Source organism: Nansenia antarctica (assembly GCF_963989245.1).
Source record: "Nansenia antarctica genome assembly, chromosome: 11".
NCBI lineage: Eukaryota > Metazoa > Chordata > Actinopteri > Argentiniformes > Microstomatidae > Nansenia > Nansenia antarctica.
The window spans coordinates 21,261,723-21,281,722 of record NC_137681.1 but is presented as its reverse complement, the minus strand read 5'-3'; the positions used below and the strand labels follow the sequence as shown (position 1 = coordinate 21,281,722).

General features: G+C 43.7%; 1 protein-coding gene across 1 annotated transcript in view; it reads left to right on the top strand.

Annotated features, from left to right (window-relative positions):
- Positions 1 to 20,000, top strand: part of nlrc3 (NLR family, CARD domain containing 3) — a gene marked incomplete at both ends in the record, with an annotated part of 42,771 nt that overhangs the window by 18,971 nt on the left and 3,800 nt on the right. Inside the window, 6 exons of the mRNA XM_080542179.1 lie at positions 14,266 to 14,349; positions 15,553 to 15,636; positions 17,787 to 17,870; positions 18,104 to 18,187; positions 19,763 to 19,846; positions 19,952 to 20,000. The exon at positions 19,952 to 20,000 is cut by the window's right edge and continues 35 nt beyond it. Of these exons, the coding sequence (XP_080398305.1) occupies positions 14,266 to 14,349; positions 15,553 to 15,636; positions 17,787 to 17,870; positions 18,104 to 18,187; positions 19,763 to 19,846; positions 19,952 to 20,000 (469 nt within the window). The remainder of the gene's footprint in view (positions 1 to 14,265; positions 14,350 to 15,552; positions 15,637 to 17,786; positions 17,871 to 18,103; positions 18,188 to 19,762; positions 19,847 to 19,951) is intronic.

Below are 20,000 nucleotides of genomic sequence, written 5' to 3'. Positions count from 1 at the left end.
CTTTCATGTTATCTCCCTCTCTTTCCTGTTATCTTCCTCTCTTTCCTGTTGTCTCCCTCTCTTTCATGTTATCTTCCTCTCTTTCCTGTTATCTTCCTCTCTTTCCTGTTGTCTTCCTCTCTTTCATGTTATCTCCCTCTCTTTCCTGTTATCTTCCTCTCTTTCCTGTTGTCTCCCTCTCTTTCATGTTATCTTCCTCTCTTTCCTGTTATCTTCCTCTCTTTCCTGTTGTCTCCCTCTCTTTCATGTTGTCTCCCTCTCTTTCATGTTGTCTTCCTCTCTTTCCTGTTATCTTCCTCTCTTTCATGTTATCTCCCTCTCTTTCATGTTGTCTCCCTCTCTTTCATGTTGTCTCCCTCTCTTTCCTGTTATCTTCCTCTCTTTCCTGTTGTCTCCCTCTCTTTCCTGTTATCTTCCTCTCTTTCCTGTTGTCTCCCTCTCTTTCATGTTATCTTCCTCTCTTTCCTGTTATCTTCCTCTCTTTCCTGTTGTCTTCCTCTCTTTCATGTTATCTCCCTCTCTTTCCTGTTATCTTCCTCTCTTTCCTGTTGTCTCCCTCTCTTTCATGTTATCTCCCTCTCTTTCCTGTTGTCTTCCTCTCTTTCCTGTTGTCTCCCTCTCTTTCATGTTGTCTCCCTCTCTTTCATGTTGTCTTCCTCTCTTTCCTGTTATCTTCCTCTCTTTCATGTTATCTCCCTCTCTTTCATGTTGTCTCCCTCTCTTTCATGTTGTCTCCCTCTCTTTCCTGTTATCTTCCTCTCTTTCATGTTATCTCCCTCTCTTTCATGTTGTCTTCCTCTCTTTCATGTTGTCTTCCTCTCTTTCCTGTTATCTTCCTCTCTTTCCTGTTGTCTTCCTCTCTTTCCTGTTATCTCCCTCTCTTTCATGTTGTCTCCCTCTCTTTCATGTTGTCTCCCTCTCTTTCATGTTGTCTTCCTCTCTTTCCTGTTATCTTCCTCTCTTTCATGTTATCTCCCTCTCTTTCATGTTGTCTCCCTCTCTTTCATGTTGTCTCCCTCTCTTTCCTGTTATCTCCCTCTCTTTCATGTTATCTTCCTCTCTTTCCTGTTATCTTCCTCTCTTTCCTGTTATCTTCCTCTCTTTCCTGTTGTCTTCCTCTCTTTCCTGTTATCTCCCTCTCTTTCATGTTGTCTTCCTCTCTTTCATGTTGTCTTCCTCTCTTTCATGTTGTCTTCCTCTCTTTCCTGTTATCTTCCTCTCTTTCCTAGTGTCTTCCTCTCTTTCCTGTTATCTCCCTCTCTTTCATGTTGTCTCCCTCTCTTTCATGTTGTCTTCCTCTCTTTCCTGTTATCTTCCTCTCTTTCATGTTGTCTCCCTCTCTTTCCTGTTGTCTCCCTCTCTTTCCTGTTATCTCCCTCTCTTTCATGTTATCTTCCTCTCTTTCATGTTGTCTTCCTCTCTTTCCTGTTGTCTCCCTCTCTTTCATGTTGTCTTCCTCTCTTTCCTGTTGTCTCCTTCTCTTTCATGTTGTCTTCCTCTCTTTCCTGTTGTCTCCCTCTCTTTCATGTTGTCTTCCTCTCTTTCGTGTTGTCTCCCTCTCTTTCCTGTTGTCTTCCTCTCTTTCATGTTATCTTCCTCTCTTTCCTGTTGTCTTCCTCTCTTTCATGTTGTCTTCCTCTCTTTCATGTTGTCTCCCTCTCTTTCCTGTTGTCTCCCTCTCTTTCATGTTATCTTCCTCTCTTTCATGTTGTCTCCCTCTCTTTCATGTTGTCTCCCTCTCTTTCCTGTTATCTCCCTCTCTTTCCTGTTATCTCCCTCTCTTTCCTGTTATCTTCCTCTCTTTCATGTTGTCTTCCTCTCTTTCCTGTTGTCTCCCTCTCTTTCCTGTTATCTCCCTCTCTTTCATGTTATCTTCCTCTCTTTCCTGTTATCTTCCTCTCTTTCATGTTGTCTTCCTCTCTTTCCTGTTGTCTCCCTCTCTTTCATGTTGTCTCCCTCTCTTTCATGTTGTCTCCCTCTCTTTCATGTTATCTCCCTCTCTTTCATGTTGTCTCCCTCTCTTTCCTGTTGTCTTCCTCTCTTTCATGTTGTCTCCCTCTCTTTCATGTTGTCTCCCTCTCTTTCATGTTGTCTCCCTCTCTTTCATGTTGTCTCCCTCTCTTTCCTGTTGTCTTCCTCTCTTTCATGTTGTCTCCCTCTCTTTCATGTTGTCTCCCTCTCTTTCATGTTGTCTCCCTCTCTTTCCTGTTGTCTTCCTCTCTTTCATGTTGTCTCCCTCTCTTTCCTGTTATCTCCCTCTCTTTCCTGTTATCTTCCTCTCTTTCATGTTGTCTCCCTCTCTTTCCTGTTGTCTCCCTCTCTTTCCTGTTGTCTTCCTCTCTTTCATGTTGTCTCCCTCTCTTTCATGTTGTCTCCCTCTCTTTCATGTTGTCTCCCTCTCTTTCATGTTGTCTTCCTCTCTTTCATGTTGTCTTCCTCTCTTTCATGTTGTCTCCCTCTCTTTCATGTTGTCTTCCTCTCTTTCATGTTGTCTTCCTCTCTTTCATGTTGTCTTCCTCTCTTTCATGTTGTCTCCCTCTCTTTCATGTTGTCTCCCTCTCTTTCCTGTTGTCTCCCTCTCTTTCCTGTTGTCTTCCTCTCTTTCATGTTGTCTCCCTCTCTTTCATGTTGTCTTCCTCTCTTTCATGTTGTCTTCCTCTCTTTCCTGTTGTCTCCCTCTCTTTCATGTTGTCTCCTTCTCTTTCATGTTGTCTTCCTCTCTTTCATGTTGTCTCCCTCTCTTTCATGTTATCTCCCTCTCTTTCATGTTGTCTTCCTCTCTTTCATGTTGTCTCCCTCTCTTTCATGTTGTCTTCCTCTCTTTCATGTTGTCTTCCTCTCTTTCATGTTGTCTCCCTCTCTTTCCTGTTGTCTTCCTCTCTTTCATGTTGTCTTCCTCTCTTTCATGTTGTCTCCCTCTCTTTCCTGTTGTCTCCTTCTCTTTCATGTTGTCTCCCTCTCTTTCATGTTGTCTTCCTCTCTTTCATGTTGTCTTCCTCTCTTTCCTGTTGTCTTCCTCTCTTTCCTGTTATCTTCCTCTCTTTCCTGTTGTCTCCCTCTCTTTCCTGTTGTCTCCCTCTCTTTCATGTTGTCTCCCTCTCTTTCATGTTGTCTTCCTCTCTTTCATGTTGTCTTCCTCTCTTTCCTGTTGTCTCCCTCTCTTTCATGTTGTCTTCCTCTCTTTCATGTTGTCTCCCTCTCTTTCCTGTTATCTTCCTCTCTTTCCTGTTGTCTCCCTCTCTTTCCTGTTATCTTCCTCTCTTTCATGTTGTCTCCCTCTCTTTCCTGTTATCTTCCTCTCTTTCCTGTTATCTTCCTCTCTTTCCTGTTGTCTCCCTCTCTTTCATGTTGTCTTCCTCTCTTTCATGTTGTCTCCCTCTCTTTCCTGTTATCTCCCTCTCTTTCCTGTTGTCTTCCTCTCTTTCATGTTGTCTCCCTCTCTTTCCTGTTATCTCCCTCTCTTTCATGTTGTCTTCCTCTCTTTCATGTTGTCTCCCTCTCTTTCCTGTTATCTTCCTCTCTTTCATGTTGTCTCCCTCTCTTTCCTGTTATCTTCCTCTCTTTCCTGTTATCTTCCTCTCTTTCCTGTTGTCTCCCTCTCTTTCATGTTGTCTTCCTCTCTTTCATGTTGTCTCCCTCTCTTTCCTGTTATCTCCCTCTCTTTCCTGTTGTCTTCCTCTCTTTCCTGTTGTCTCCCTCTCTTTCCTGTTGTCTCCCTCTCTTTCATGTTGTCTCCCTCTCTTTCATGTTGTCTTCCTCTCTTTCCTGTTGTCTCCCTCTCTTTCATGTTGTCTTCCTCTCTTTCATGTTGTCTCCCTCTCTTTCATGTTGTCTTCCTCTCTTTCATGTTGTCTTCCTCTCTTTCCTGTTGTCTCCCTCTCTTTCATGTTATCTTCCTCTCTTTCCTGTTGTCTCCCTCTCTTTCATGTTGTCTTCCTCTCTTTCATGTTGTCTTCCTCTCTTTCCTGTTGTCTCCCTCTCTTTCATGTTGTCTTCCTCTCTTTCATGTTGTCTCCCTCTCTTTCATGTTGTCTTCCTCTCTTTCCTGTTGTCTCCCTCTCTTTCATGTTGTCTTCCTCTCTTTCATGTTGTCTTCCTCTCTTTCCTGTTGTCTCCCTCTCTTTCCTGTTGTCTTCCTCTCTTTCATGTTGTCTCCCTCTCTTTCATGTTGTCTTCCTCTCTTTCCTGTTGTCTCCCTCTCTTTCATGTTGTCTCCCTCTCTTTCCTGTTGTCTTCCTCTCTTTCATGTTGTCTCCCTCTCTTTCCTGTTATCTTCCTCTCTTTCCTGTTGTCTTCCTCTCTTTCCTGTTGTCTCCCTCTCTTTCCTGTTGTCTCCCTCTCTTTCATGTTGTCTTCCTCTCTTTCATGTTGTCTTCCTCTCTTTCCTGTTGTCTCCCTCTCTTTCATGTTGTCTCCCTCTCTTTCCTGTTATCTTCCTCTCTTTCCTGTTGTCTTCCTCTCTTTCCTGTTGTCTCCCTCTCTTTCCTGTTGTCTCCCTCTCTTTCATGTTGTCTCCCTCTCTTTCATGTTGTCTTCCTCTCTTTCCTGTTGTCTCCCTCTCTTTCATGTTGTCTTCCTCTCTTTCCTGTTGTCTCCCTCTCTTTCATGTTGTCTTCCTCTCTTTCCTGTTGTCTCCCTCTCTTTCCTGTTGTCTCCCTCTCTTTCCTGTTGTCTCCCTCTCTTTCATGTTGTCTTCCTCTCTTTCCTGTTGTCTTCCTCTCTTTCCTGTTGTCTCCCTCTCTTTCATGTTGTCTCCCTCTCTTTCATGTTATCTTCCTCTCTTTCATGTTGTCTTCCTCTCTTTCCTGTTGTCTCCCTCTCTTTCATGTTGTCTCCCTCTCTTTCCTGTTATCTCCCTCTCTTTCCTGTTATCTTCCTCTCTTTCCTGTTGTCTCCCTCTCTTTCCTGTTGTCTCCCTCTCTTTCCTGTTGTCTTCCTCTCTTTCATGTTGTCTCCCTCTCTTTCATGTTGTCTCCCTCTCTTTCATGTTATCTTCCTCTCTTTCATGTTGTCTTCCTCTCTTTCCTGTTGTCTCCCTCTCTTTCCTGTTGTCTTCCTCTCTTTCATGTTGTCTCCCTCTCTTTCATGTTGTCTCCTTCTCTTTCCTGTTGTCTCCCTCTCTTTCATGTTGTCTCCCTCTCTTTCCTGTTGTCTCCCTCTCTTTCCTGTTGTCTCCCTCTCTTTCCTGTTGTCTTCCTCTCTTTCATGTTGTCTCCCTCTCTTTCATGTTGTCTCCCTCTCTTTCATGTTATCTTCCTCTCTTTCATGTTGTCTTCCTCTCTTTCCTGTTGTCTCCCTCTCTTTCCTGTTGTCTTCCTCTCTTTCATGTTGTCTCCCTCTCTTTCATGTTGTCTTCCTCTCTTTCCTGTTGTCTCCCTCTCTTTCATGTTGTCTTCCTCTCTTTCCTGTTGTCTCCCTCTCTTTCATGTTGTCTTCCTCTCTTTCCTGTTGTCTCCCTCTCTTTCCTGTTGTCTCCCTCTCTTTCCTGTTATCTTCCTCTCTTTCATGTTGTCTCCCTCTCTTTCATGTTGTCTCCCTCTCTTTCATGTTGTCTCCCTCTCTTTCATGTTGTCTTCCTCTCTTTCCTGTTGTCTTCCTCTCTTTCCTGTTGTCTCCCTCTCTTTCATGTTGTCTCCCTCTCTTTCATGTTATCTTCCTCTCTTTCATGTTGTCTTCCTCTCTTTCCTGTTGTCTCCCTCTCTTTCCTGTTGTCTCCCTCTCTTTCCTGTTGTCTCCCTCTCTTTCCTGTTGTCTTCCTCTCTTTCATGTTGTCTCCCTCTCTTTCATGTTGTCTCCCTCTCTTTCATGTTATCTTCCTCTCTTTCATGTTGTCTTCCTCTCTTTCCTGTTGTCTCCCTCTCTTTCCTGTTGTCTCCCTCTCTTTCATGTTGTCTTCCTCTCTTTCATGTTGTCTCCCTCTCTTTCCTGTTATCTTCCTCTCTTTCATGTTGTCTTCCTCTCTTTCCTGTTGTCTCCTTCTCTTTCATGTTGTCTTCCTCTCTTTCATGTTGTCTCCCTCTCTTTCCTGTTATCTTCCTCTCTTTCATGTTGTCTTCCTCTCTTTCCTGTTGTCTCCTTCTCTTTCATGTTGTCTTCCTCTCTTTCCTGTTGTCTCCCTCTCTTTCCTGTTGTCTTCCTCTCTTTCATGTTGTCTCCTTCTCTTTCATGTTGTCTTCCTCTCTTTCATGTTGTCTCCCTCTCTTTCCTGTTGTCTCCCTCTCTTTCCTGTTGTCTCCCTCTCTTTCCTGTTGTCTCCCTCTCTTTCCTGTTGTCTCCCTCTCTTTCCTGTTGTCTTCCTCTCTTTCATGTTGTCTCCCTCTCTTTCCTGTTATCTTCCTCTCTTTCATGTTATCTCCCTCTCTTTCATGTTGTCTCCCTCTCTTTCATGTTGTCTTCCTCTCTTTCATGTTGTCTCCCTCTCTTTCCTGTTGTCTTCCTCTCTTTCATGTTGTCTCCTTCTCTTTCATGTTGTCTTCCTCTCTTTCCTGTTGTCTCCCTCTTTCCTGTTATCTTCCTCTCTTTCATGTTGTCTCCCTCTCTTTCATGTTGTCTTCCTCTCTTTCCTGTTGTCTCCCTCTCTTTCCTGTTATCTTCCTCTCTTTCATGTTATCTCCCTCTCTTTCATGTTGTCTTCCTCTCTTTCCTGTTGTCTCCCTCTCTTTCATGTTGTCTCCCTCTCTTTCATGTTGTCTTCCTCTCTTTCATGTTGTCTTCCTCTCTTTCATGTTTTCTCCCTCTCTTTCCTGTTGTCTCCTTCTCTTTCCTGTTGTCTTCCTCTCTTTCCTGTTGTCTCCCTCTCTTTCATGTTGTCTCCTTCTCTTTCATGTTGTCTCCCTCTCTTTCCTGTTGTCTCCCTCTCTTTCCTGTTGTCTCCCTCTCTTTCATGTTGTCTTCCTCTCTTTCATGTTGTCTCCCTCTCTTTCATGTTGTCTTCCTCTCTTTCATGTTGTCTTCCTCTCTTTCCTGTTGTCTCCCTCTCTTTCATGTTATCTCCCTCTCTTTCATGTTGTCTCCCTCTCTTTCCTGTTGTCTCCCTCTCTTTCATGTTATCTTCCTCTCTTTCATGTTGTCTTCCTCTCTTTCATGTTGTCTCCTTCTCTTTCATGTTGTCTTCCTCTCTTTCATGTTGTCTTCCTCTCTTTCCTGTTGTCTCCCTCTCTTTCATGTTGTCTCCCTCTCTTTCATGTTGTCTCCCTCTCTTTCATGTTATCTTCCTCTCTTTCATGTTGTCTCCCTCTCTTTCATGTTGTCTCCCTCTCTTTCCTGTTGTCTCCCTCTCTTTCCTGTTGTCTCCCTCTCTTTCATGTTGTCTCCCTCTCTTTCATGTTATCTTCCTCTCTTTCATGTTGTCTTCCTCTCTTTCATGTTGTCTCCCTCTCTTTCATGTTGTCTCCCTCTCTTTCATGTTATCTTCCTCTCTTTCATGTTGTCTTCCTCTCTTTCATGTTGTCTCCTTCTCTTTCATGTTGTCTCCCTCTCTTTCCTGTTGTCTTCCTCTCTTTCATGTTGTCTTCCTCTCTTTCATGTTGTCTTCCTCTCTTTCATGTTATCTCCCTCTCTTTCATGTTGTCTCCCTCTCTTTCCTGTTGTCTTCCTCTCTTTCCTGTTATCTTCCTCTCTTTCCTGTTGTCTTCCTCTCTTTCATGTTGTCTTCCTCTCTTTCATGTTGTCTTCCTCTCTTTCATGTTATCTCCCTCTCTTTCATGTTGTCTTCCTCTCTTTCATGTTATCTTCCTCTCTTTCCTGTTGTCTCCCTCTCTTTCATGTTATCTTCCTCTCTTTCCTGTTGTCTTCCTCTCTTTCCTGTTATCTCCCTCTCTTTCATGTTGTCTTCCTCTCTTTCATGTTGTCTTCCTCTCTTTCATGTTGTCTTCCTCTCTTTCATGTTATCTCCCTCTCTTTCATGTTGTCTTCCTCTCTTTCATGTTTTCTCCCTCTCTTTTATGTTGTCTCCCTCTCTTTCATGTTGTCTCCCTCTCTTTCATGTTATCTTCCTCTCTTTCATGTTGTCTTCCTCTCTTTCATGTTGTCTCCTTCTCTTTCATGTTGTCTCCCTCTCTTTCATGTTATCTCCCTCTCTTTCCTGTTGTCTTCCTCTCTTTCCTGTTATCTCCCTCTCTTTCCTGTTGTCTTCCTCTCTTTCCTGTTGTCTTCCTCTCTTTCCTGTTGTCTTCCTCTCTTTCATGTTGTCTTCCTCTCTTTCATGTTATCTCCCTCTCTTTCATGTTGTCTCCCTCTCTTTCATGTTGTCTCCCTCTCTTTCATGTTGTCTTCCTCTCTTTCATGTTATCTTCCTCTTTTTCATGTTGTCTTCCTCTCTTTCATGTTGTCTCCCTCTCTTTCCTGTTGTCTCCCTCTCTTTCCTGTTGTCTCCTTCTCTTTCCTGTTATCTCCCTCTCTTTCCTGTTGTCTTCCTCTCTTTCCTGTTGTCTTCCTCTCTTTCCTGTTGTCTTCCTCTCTTTCATGTTGTCTTCCTCTCTTTCATGTTGTCTTCCTCTCTTTCATGTTGTCTCCCTCTCTTTCATGTTGTCTTCCTCTCTTTCATGTTGTCTTCCTCTCTTTCATGTTGTCTCCTTCTCTTTCATGTTGTCTCCCTCTCTTTCCTGTTGTCTCCCTCTCTTTCCTGTTGTCTCCTTCTCTTTCCTGTTGTCTCCCTCTCTTTCATGTTATCTTCCTCTCTTTCATGTTGTCTTCCTCTCTTTCATGTTGTCTTCCTCTCTTTCATGTTATCTTCCTCTCTTTCATGTTATCTTCCTCTCTTTCCTGTTGTCTTCCTCTCTTTCATGTTGTCTCCCTCTCTTTCCTGTTATCTTCCTCTCTTTCATGTTGTCTTCCTCTCTTTCCTGTTGTCTTCCTCTCTTTCATGTTATCTTCCTCTCTTTCCTGTTGTCTTCCTCTCTTTCCTGTTGTCTTCCTCTCTTTCATGTTGTCTCCCTCTCTTTCCTGTTGTCTCCCTCTCTTTCATGTTGTCTTCCTCTCTTTCATGTTGTCTTCCTCTCTTTCCTGTTGTCTCCCTCTCTTTCATGTTGTCTTCCTCTCTTTCCTGTTATCTCCCTCTCTTTCCTGTTATCTTCCTCTCTTTCATGTTGTCTTCCTCTCTTTCATGTTGTCTTCCTCTCTTTCCTGTTGTCTTCCTCTCTTTCATGTTGTCTCCCTCTCTTTCCTGTTGTCTCCCTCTCTTTCATGTTGTCTTCCTCTCTTTCATGTTGTCTTCCTCTCTTTCCTGTTGTCTCCCTCTCTTTCATGTTGTCTTCCTCTCTTTCCTGTTATCTCCCTCTCTTTCATGTTGTCTTCCTCTCTTTCATGTTGTCTTCCTCTCTTTCCTGTTGTCTCCCTCTCTTTCATGTTGTCTTCCTCTCTTTCCTGTTATCTCCCTCTCTTTCCTGTTATCTTCCTCTCTTTCATGTTGTCTTCCTCTCTTTCATGTTGTCTCCCTCTCTTTCATGTTGTCTCCCTCTCTTTCATGTTGTCTCCCTCTCTTTCATGTTGTCTTCCTCTCTTTCCTGTTATCTCCCTCTCTTTCCTGTTATCTTCCTCTCTTTCATGTTGTCTCCCTCTCTTTCATGTTGTCTCCCTCTCTTTCCTGTTATCTTCCTCTCTTTCATGTTGTCTTCCTCTCTTTCATGTTGTCTTCCTCTCTTTCATGTTGTCTCCCTCTCTTTCATGTTGTCTCCTTCTCTTTCATGTTGTCTCCTTCTCTTTCATGTTGTCTCCCTCTCTTTCCTGTTGTCTTCCTCTCTTTCCTGTTGTCTTCCTCTCTGTCCTGTTGTCTTCCTCTCTTTCATGTTGTCTTCCTCTCTTTCCTGTTGTCTCCCTCTCTTTCATGTTGTCTCCCTCTCTTTCATGTTATCTCCCTCTCTTTCATGTTGTCTTCCTCTCTTTCCTGTTATCTCCCTCTCTTTCATGTTGTCTCCCTCTCTTTCATGTTGTCTCCCTCTCTTTCATGTTGTCTCCCTCTCTTTCATGTTGTCTTTCTCTCTTTCATGTTGTCTTCCTCTCTTTCATGTTGTCTCCCTCTCTTTCCTGTTGTCTCCTTCTCTTTCCTGTTGTCTTCCTCTCTTTCCTGTTGTCTCCCTCTCTTTCCTGTTGTCTCCCTCTCTTTCATGTTATCTTCCTCTCTTTCCTGTTATCTCCCTCTCTTTCATGTTGTCTCCCTCTCTTTCATGTTATCTTCCTCTCTTTCCTGTTATCTCCCTCTCTTTCATGTTGTCTTCCTCTCTTTCATGTTGTCTCCCTCTCTTTCCTGTTGTCTCCTTCTCTTTCCTGTTGTCTTCCTCTCTTTCCTGTTGTCTCCCTCTCTTTCCTGTTGTCTCCCTCTCTTTCATGTTATCTTCCTCTCTTTCCTGTTATCTCCCTCTCTTTCATGTTGTCTCCCTCTCTTTCATGTTGTCTTCCTCTCTTTCATGTTGTCTCCTTCTCTTTCATGTTGTCTCCCTCTCTTTCCTGTTGTCTCCCTCTCTTTCCTGTTGTCTCCCTCTCTTTCCTGTTATCTTCCTCTCTTTCATGTTGTCTTCCTCTCTTTCATGTTGTCTCCTTCTCTTTCATGTTGTCTTCCTCTCTTTCATGTTGTCTTCCTCTCTTTCCTGTTGTCTCCCTCTCTTTCATGTTATCTCCCTCTCTTTCATGTTGTCTCCCTCTCTTTCCTGTTGTCTCCCTCTCTTTCCTGTTGTCTCCCTCTCTTTCATGTTGTCTTCCTCTCTTTCCTGTTGTCTTCCTCTCTTTCCTGTTGTCTCCCTCTCTTTCATGTTGTCTCCCTCTCTTTCATGTTGTCTCCCTCTCTTTCATGTTGTCTTCCTCTCTTTCCTGTTGTCTCCCTCTCTTTCATGTTGTCTTCCTCTCTTTCCTGTTGTCTCCCTCTCTTTCCTGTTGTCTTCCTCTCTTTCATGTTATCTTCCTCTCTTTCATGTTCTCTTCCTCTCTTTCATGTTGTCTCCTTCTCTTTCATGTTGTCTTCCTCTCTTTCATGTTGTCTTCCTCTCTTTCCTGTTGTCTCCCTCTCTTTCATGTTGTCTCCCTCTCTTTCATGTTGTCTCCCTCTCTTTCATGTTATCTTCCTCTCTTTCATGTTGTCTTCCTCTCTTTCCTGTTGTCTCCCTCTCTTTCATGTTGTCTCCCTCTCTTTCATGTTGTCTCCCTCTCTTTCATGTTATCTTCCTCTCTTTCATGTTGTCTCCCTCTCTTTCATGTTGTCTCCCTCTCTTTCATGTTGTCTCCCTCTCTTTCATGTTATCTTCCTCTCTTTCATGTTGTCTTCCTCTCTTTCATGTTGTCTCCTTCTCTTTCATGTTGTCTCCCTCTCTTTCCTGTTGTCTTCCTCTCTTTCATGTTGTCTTCCTCTCTTTCATGTTATCTTCCTCTCTTTCATGTTGTCTTCCTCTCTTTCATGTTGTCTCCTTCTCTTTCATGTTGTCTCCCTCTCTTTCCTGTTGTCTTCCTCTCTTTCATGTTGTCTTCCTCTCTTTCATGTTGTCTTCCTCTCTTTCATGTTGTCTTCCTCTCTTTCATGTTGTCTCCTTCTCTTTCATGTTGTCTCCTTCTCTTTCCTGTTGTCTTCCTCTCTTTCCTGTTGTCTCCCTCTCTTTCATGTTGTCTCCTTCTCTTTCATGTTGTCTCCCTCTCTTTCCTGTTGTCTCCCTCTCTTTCCTGTTGTCTCCCTCTCTTTCATGTTGTCTTCCTCTCTTTCATGTTGTCTCCCTCTCTTTCATGTTGTCTCCCTCTCTTTCATGTTATCTTCCTCTCTTTCATGTTGTCTTCCTCTCTTTCATGTTGTCTCCTTCTCTTTCATGTTGTCTCCCTCTCTTTCATGTTATCTCCCTCTCTTTCCTGTTGTCTTCCTCTCTTTCCTGTTGTCTTCCTCTCTTTCCTGTTATCTCCCTCTCTTTCCTGTTGTCTTCCTCTCTTTCCTGTTGTCTTCCTCTCTTTCCTGTTGTCTTCCTCTCTTTCATGTTGTCTTCCTCTCTTTCATGTTATCTCCCTCTCTTTCATGTTGTCTCCCTCTCTTTCATGTTGTCTCCCTCTCTTTCATGTTGTCTTCCTCTCTTTCATGTTATCTTCCTCTTTTTCATGTTGTCTTCCTCTTTTTCATGTTGTCTTCCTCTCTTTCATGTTGTCTCCCTCTCTTTCCTGTTGTCTCCCTCTCTTTCCTGTTGTCTCCTTCTCTTTCCTGTTGTCTTCCTCTTTTTCATGTTGTCTCCCTCTCTTTCATGTTGTCTCCCTCTCTTTCCTGTTGTCTCCTTCTCTTTCCTGTTATCTCCCTCTCTTTCATGTTGTCTCCCTCTCTTTCCTGTTGTCTCCCTCTCTTTCCTGTTGTCTTCCTCTCTTTCCTGTTGTCTTCCTCTCTTTCCTGTTGTCTTCCTCTCTTTCATGTTGTCTTCCTCTCTTTCATGTTGTCTTCCTCTCTTTCATGTTGTCTCCCTCTCTTTCATGTTGTCTTCCTCTCTTTCATGTTGTCTTCCTCTCTTTCGTGTTGTCTTCCTCTCTTTCATGTTATCTTCCTCTCTTTCATGTTATCTTCCTCTCTTTCCTGTTGTCTTCCTCTCTTTCATGTTGTCTCCCTCTCTTTCCTGTTGTCTTCCTCTCTTTCCTGTTGTCTTCCTCTCTTTCCTGTTGTCTTCCTCTCTTTCATGTTGTCTCCCTCTCTTTCCTGTTGTCTCCTTCTCTTTCATGTTATCTTCCTCTCTTTCCTGTTGTCTCCCTCTCTTTCATGTTGTCTCCTTCTCTTTCATGTTGTCTTCCTCTCTTTCATGTTGTCTTCCTCTCTTTCATGTTATCTTCCTCTCTTTCATGTTGTCTTCCTCTCTTTCATGTTGTCTCCTTCTCTTTCATGTTGTCTCCCTCTCTTTCATGTTGTCTTCCTCTCTTTCCTGTTGTCTCCCTCTCTTTCATGTTGTCTCCTTCTCTTTCATGTTGTCTTCCTCTCTTTCATGTTGTCTTCCTCTCTTTCATGTTATCTTCCTCTCTTTCATGTTATCTCCTTCTCTTTCCTGTTGTCTCCCTCTCTTTCCTGTTGTCTCCCTCTCTTTCCTGTTGTCTCCCTCTCTTTCATGTTGTCTCCTTCTCTTTCATGTTGTCTTCCTCTCTTTCATGTTATCTTCCTCTCTTTCATGTTATCTCCCTCTCTTTCCTGTTATCTCCCTCTCTTTCCTGTTGTCTCCCTCTCTTTCATGTTGTCTCCCTCTCTTTCCTGTTGTCTCCCTCTCTTTCCTGTTATCTCCTTCTCTTTCATGTTGTCTCCCTCTCTTTCATGTTATCTCCCTCTCTTTCATGTTGTCTTCCTCTCTTTCATGTTGTCTTCCTCTCTTTCATGTTGTCTCCTTCTCTTTCATGTTGTCTTCCTCTCTTTCCTGTTATCTCCCTCTCTTTCATGTTATCTTCCTCTCTTTCCTGTTATCTCCCTCTCTTTCATGTTGTCTCCCTCTCTTTCATGTTGTCTCCCTCTCTTTCCTGTTATCTCCCTCTCTTTCCTGTTATCTTCCTCTCTTTCATGTTATCTTCCTCTCTTTCATGTTGTCTTCCTCTCTTTCATGTGATCTCCCTCTCTTTCCTGTTGTCTCCTTCTCTTTCATGTTGTCTCCCTCTCTTTCATGTTGTCTTCCTCTCTTTCATGTTATCTTCCTCTTTCATGTTGTCTCCCTCTCTTTCCTGTTATCTCCCTCTCTTTCCTGTTATCTTCCTCTCTTTCATGTTATCTTCCTCTCTTTCATGTTGTCTTCCTCTCTTTCATGTTATCTCCCTCTCTTTCCTGTTGTCTCCCTCTCTTTCCTGTTATCTCCCTCTCTTTCCTGTTGTCTTCCTCTCTTTCATGTTGTCTTCCTCTCTTTCCTGTTGTCTCCTTCTCTTTCATGTTGTCTTCCTCTCTTTCATGTTATCTCCCTCTCTTTCATGTTATCTCCCTCTCTTTCCTGTTATCTTCCTCTCTTTCATGTTATCTTCTTTCTTTCCTGTTGTCTCCCTCTCTTTCATGTTATCTTCCTCTCTTTCCTGTTGTCTCCTTCTCTTTCATGTTATCTCCCTCTCTTTCCTGTTGTCTCCTTCTCTTTCCTGTTGTCTCCCTCTCTTTCCTGTTGTCTCCTTCTCTTTCCTGTTGTCTCCCTCTCCTGTTTGTTTAGTTTGTCTTTGCCAGAGAGCAGAGAGTGGCAGTGAAATAATGTGTGTGTGTGTGTGTGTGTGTGTGTGTGTGTGTGTGTGTGTGTGTGTGTGTGTGTGTGTGTGTGTGTGTGTGTGGGGGTGGGTGTGTGTGGGTGTGTGTGTGTGTGCTTTCTCCAGTTTCCAGAACAATCTGATTGAGGAGGAGGGTGCTCGTGCCCTAGCTGAGATGATCCAGTGCAACCGCAAACTGGTCTCCCTGAAGTGAGTGTGTGTGTGTGTGTGTGCGTGTGTGTGTGTGTGTGTGTTACATTTACATTTGACATTTTAACCATTTAGCAGACGCTTTTATCCAAAGCGGCTTACAATTAGAGATTACAAGGACAGTCCCCCTGGAGTACCGTAATTTAGGGCTAAGTGCCTTATATTACTTAATATTAAACAAAACTATCTGCCAACAGAACAGGAAAATTTCACTTGCCAAGATTTTTAAGTAAAATTATCTAGTCTCAAAGAACCCACAGATATCTTAAAACGAGTGCAGTCGTTTTGGATACACATTGGAAGTACATTTGGATACAAAGAAAAGATGTAAGAATAATTTTCTCAATATTTAAGAAAATGTCCTCAAATTTAGCATCCAATGCTATTGCAATCATCTTGAAATAAGGCTATAGTACTCTGAAATGTACATAGAAAAATAGCATGTTGTGTTTAAAATATCTACGATAATTTACTTGTACTACTACTAGCAACGAGATTGGTTGCTTAAAGAAAGAATGAATGAATCTCAATTCTTTTCATTTGTTTATTGAGGACTCAGAGGCTGCATATGGGCAGAACAAAGAATGACAACAGCAACAACAAAGAGCATTGGTACAAACGTAACATAACGTAACAGAGCTTTAAACCTTCTCATAATAATACAATACACACGGTTCTGTTATTGGGACCCTGGTCAGTAATGAACGTTTTCCACTCTGCGATTGCCTTTTTATAATATAACTAGTGCTGTCAATCGATTAAAAATGTTAATCACTTTAATCACTTTAATAGGCTGTGATTAATCACAAGTTTAAAATACTAGAATTTTCTTGTATTTTGGGGGGAAGACAAAATAAAAATGTGTGGTCTTGGAATAAAGAAATGAATGACAAACTGGTTAGAGGAGTTTTGTGTGTGTGTGTGTGTGTGTGTGTGTGTGTGTGTGTGTGTATGTATGTGTGTGTGTGTGTGTGTGTGTCATGTCCTGACAGGTGGTGTGTGCATGCATGTGCACATTCCATCCTAACCATGTTGTGACACCTGTGTGTGTGTGTTTATGTGTGTATTTATGTGTGTGTGTGTGTGTGTGTGTGTTTTTGTGTGTGTGCGTATGTTTGTGTGTGTGTGTGTTTTTGTGTGTGTGTGTGTGTGTGTGTGTGTGTGTGTGTGTGTGTGTGTGCGCGCGCGTGGGTGTGTTCCCAGTGTACAGAAGAACTCCATCGGTGCTGATGGAGCAAAGAGGATGTCAGAAGCCTTGAAGACAAACAGGACTCTGACAGAACTGATGTAACTACACATTTTAATCATTTATTTATGTCCACATAGAAACAAGTATACAGGGACACAAATACTGAAGGCACAGATGGGATGCATTCACAAACAGACATGGACAATGTCTTTCACATACAACAGGACAAGACTCACGGGTACAAGTAACACCGTCTCCGCCATATATGGCGGCTGCCAATAATCGCAGAGACAGAGCAATACTTGCTGAGCCTTTTTGCTTCTCCCTTGGACATTCCCAGTAGACGTAGTCCTCTGACAACCAATCTGTGCACATGTCCAAGACTGCCAAATATAAAGACTAATAGCGTACACCTATAGCCTAGCTCTGAGATGGTATCTACAAGCTGCTGGTATTTCATGACCTTAGTCATGAAGGCTTCCTCTAGGCTTATATCAAAGGTGCATGCTACCTCTAATACAGACACCTCTCTGGACTCTTCATTAACAACAACAACAACATCTGGTGTGTTAGCAGACAACTGTGAAAAGTGACATTGGTCATTACAGAAATTGAACATAGATGCATTGACACAAGCATGTGTATACATTTTCACTGTAACTGGGAAGTGGAGTGATATGTCCTTTACTATAAGGCTCACAATTCTGTCATGACGTGCTATATACATTCCTTTGTAAACATAACAGCCATTCAAGATGTGTGATAGTGTTTCTGTAACCTGTTCTGTGGTGTGGTGCAAGCAATGAGGAACCTGAGTGGAAGGAAACCAAATAGAGAGGTTGAGTCTGGTAGGAAGGACTTGTAATCTGGCCTTGGTTGTGAATATGACAATGTCCTCATCGAGTGCAGTGTTTTTTTAGAAAAGAATGAGAAACAGAGTGATCAGCTGTGGGAAGACATGCCAGTTTTCCCTGGAGTTTCAGACCAGTCCAGTGTTGTTGTTGTTGATGTTGATGAAGGTCCATGAGAGTCCGTCTGGCCCCTCTAGATGTTAGCTGGTGGCTCTGTCCAGCAAAGGAGGCTGTTGCCCTGACCTGTGTGAGAGGGTCAGATATACAGTTCTCTGAGACCCGAACAGTCTCAGTCAGACCGCACCCACTCCAGGGACACCCCGGCTCGGACACAGAGGTCATTCAGGTCTGGCCAATCAGACCAAACTCCAAAACCAGCGGAATGAGTGTCCAATTTTCCGCGGGGTTTCCTCTTGAACCCAAGGAAGTGGGGCTCCGCCCCCCTGGCAACTGGGACCTTCCTTCTCCTCAGGTCCAGGAACATGGAGGAGCGGGCCAGCTCCCTGACGTCCTTGTCGTCGTTGTTAAGCATCCCGAGAAGATGGGAAATTCTCATGCTGGTGTAGATCCATTCTACATTGGGGACCCCTAGCCCTCCCTCCCACTGGGGATGAAAGATGATGTCACACACACACACATACACACATACACACATACACACACACACACACACACACACACACTTATATCACCAATGAACCACCTACACTCTGCGGCCCTGAAATGTGATGATAAAAGAACATTGTTAGAAACGGTTTGACACACACATGGATCAATTCCATCAATAGAATCACTCCACCACTTAAAGGGGCACTCTGGGATTCAAACAACAACTAGGCAGGGTAAACAGCTGAGAGATGTGACCGCTCTCAGATTCATAGACAGAGCTGTGGCTGCAAGGGCTGACCGCCCATGAGGACCATCCTCTGTACCAATCCCAGATTGCCAGTTTAACACCAGAACAGCAATGGGTGGTGCGGTCATTTGACCAAGTGAGTCCAAAATTATTTATACCTTTGCACTCGATGAAATTCCAGGACCATCCTTTCATAACTTTACAACTAAAGGTCTTTGTGTGTAAATAGCAGCTTCCCATTCTAAAAACTATGGTCATTTGACATCTTTAGCAGCGCTAAGAGTAGGTGAACATGCCTTTTCAGAAAACAATACCACAGTGTGAACGCAGCTGCCTTGGAAACCTGGCTAGCAGTATTGATTGAAGCCTTGTGTGCTTGGTGTAGATTCACACACCTGGGAGGAGTAATGAAATATCGGCATAATAAAAAATAAAAAACACTTTAAGTTAAATAACTGTATTTTGTGTGTGTGTGTGTGTGTGTGTGTGTGTGTGTGTGTGTGTGTGTGTGTGTGTGCGTGTGCGTGTGCGTGTGTTTCAGCCTGTGCAGTAACCAGTTAGGAGACAAAGGGACGGCAGCTTTGGCCCAGGCTCTGACCGTCAACCACACACTCCTCTCTCTCCAGTAAGTAACAGACACACACACACACACACACCTTGACCTAACCCTAACCCGCGGCACTACATGAGTTAAAGTTATGCATGAGAACATGGAAGGTATTCTAGCCATCGAGTTGACAAGGCGCTTTGCACATCGGTGTAAATGTGTTGGAGTTAGCGATCGCGCTAATTTACTGTACATCTGTGTTGTGCTGGTTATCACTGGGTTAATCATGTTCTCTGTGTTCGTCTACCCAGCCTGCAGAGTAACTCTATCAGTAACAAAGGGATGACAGCGCTGACCCAGGCCCTGCGGCTGAACCGAGGCCTTGTCTGTCTGAAGTGAGGACCACAGATGATGTTGTCTTCACACACGCGCGCACGCACACGCACACGCACACCTCACCTGCCACCTCACCTGTCACCTCACCTAACACATAACACCTCACCTGTCACCTCACCTGTCCCTCAGTAAGCCTCGGGCAGATCAGAACATCTACAGGTTGTTAGCAACCGCTCAGATTCACCTCTGCTAGCCGTCATAACGGTGTCTCCAAACATGAGTGTCTCCAGTTGTGTTTCCATTCTGCAGTTTGTGACCTGCAGACCTTCATAGTGTGTCGTGTTGTTGTTGTTGTTGTTGTTGTTGTTGTTGTTGTTATAGGACTCTGACTTCCCCCATCTGTTTTAATGGGTATGAACTAAACCCCTCAAAAAAAGTTCGGAAACGTTATTTTGGTTGATTATTCCTCCCCTTTAATAATACCAATTGGTATTGTATTTTATATCGTTGGAAAGCCTGATTAGTCACCTTTACAATAAGGTACAACTTCTAAGGATCATGCATTCGTGGAATGAGCAACACAGCTAAACGTGTGGGTAGCGGCCCAAAAATATTTGCCAAAATCCCCTATATTCTTCTGTTGGTATTCACTCTCGTTTTGAGTTGCTTGGTGGATTGGATGATTGCACTCTCCCACAGTAATAAGGAAAAAACAACACATATTGGCCATTTTTACACTTTATTAATTTTACACAGTCAGGGACCTCAGTAGCGTGTGGAAGATCCATACGCAGTCACAACAGCTTGGCACCTCCTCCTCATCCTGATCACCAGCCTGGTCACACACTGCTGTGGGATGGCATCCCATTCCTCAACCAGGATTTGCCGCAAGTCAGCCAACATGGTTGCGTTGGTCACTCTGGCACGTACAGCACGCCCAAGCTGATCCCACAAGTGTTCAATTGGGTTGAGGTCTGGACTCACGGCAGGCCATTCCACCCTCTCCACTCCCAAATTCTGGAGGTATACTGTGATGATCCTGGCTCTGTTGGGGCGAGCGTTGTCATCCTGGAGGATGGAGTTAGGTCCCAGATTCTGGAGATATGGGATCGCCACTGGCCCCAGAATATCATTCCTGTCAATTAGGTGCCATTCAGGTGCCAGTCACACACCTGTGACTGACATACACCTGCCAGCACTTGAAGCTCAAAACGAGAGTGAATACCAACAGAAGAATATTGCAGGGGATTTTGTCACATTCTTTTGGGCCGCTACCCACACGTTTAGCTGTGTAACTCATTCCACGAATGCATGATCCTTACAAGTAGTACCTCGTCGTTCGGTGACTAATCAGGCTTTCCAACGATATAAAATACAATACCAATTGGTATTATTAAAGGGGAGGAAGAATCGACTGAAATAACGTTTCCAAACTTTTTTTGAGGGGTTTATGTAACAAACTGTAGAATCAGGACTCAATATCTCATTCCCAGCTCCAACAAACACCCTATATACAGTATAGACCCAACACACTCTAACAAAAATCCATCTGGGGCAACTTGCTATAGTGTGATTGATTATTCCCCTGTGTGTGTGTGTGTGTGTGTGTGTGTGTGTGTGTGTGTGTGTGTCAGCCTGAGAGAGAACTCTATCGGGGTAGAGGGGGCGCGGGACATGGCCATAGCCCTGCAGGAGAACACCTCTCTGCGGGAACTAGAGTGAGTAGTGGAGGGGTGGAGGGGTTTTAATGATGTCTACAACTGCTCCCTCGTGCTTTTCCTCCTTTCCTTTCCAACATGTGTGTGTGTGCGTGTGTGTGTCAGTCTCACAGCCAACCTGTTGCATGACGAGGGGGTGAAAGCCATCGCTGGA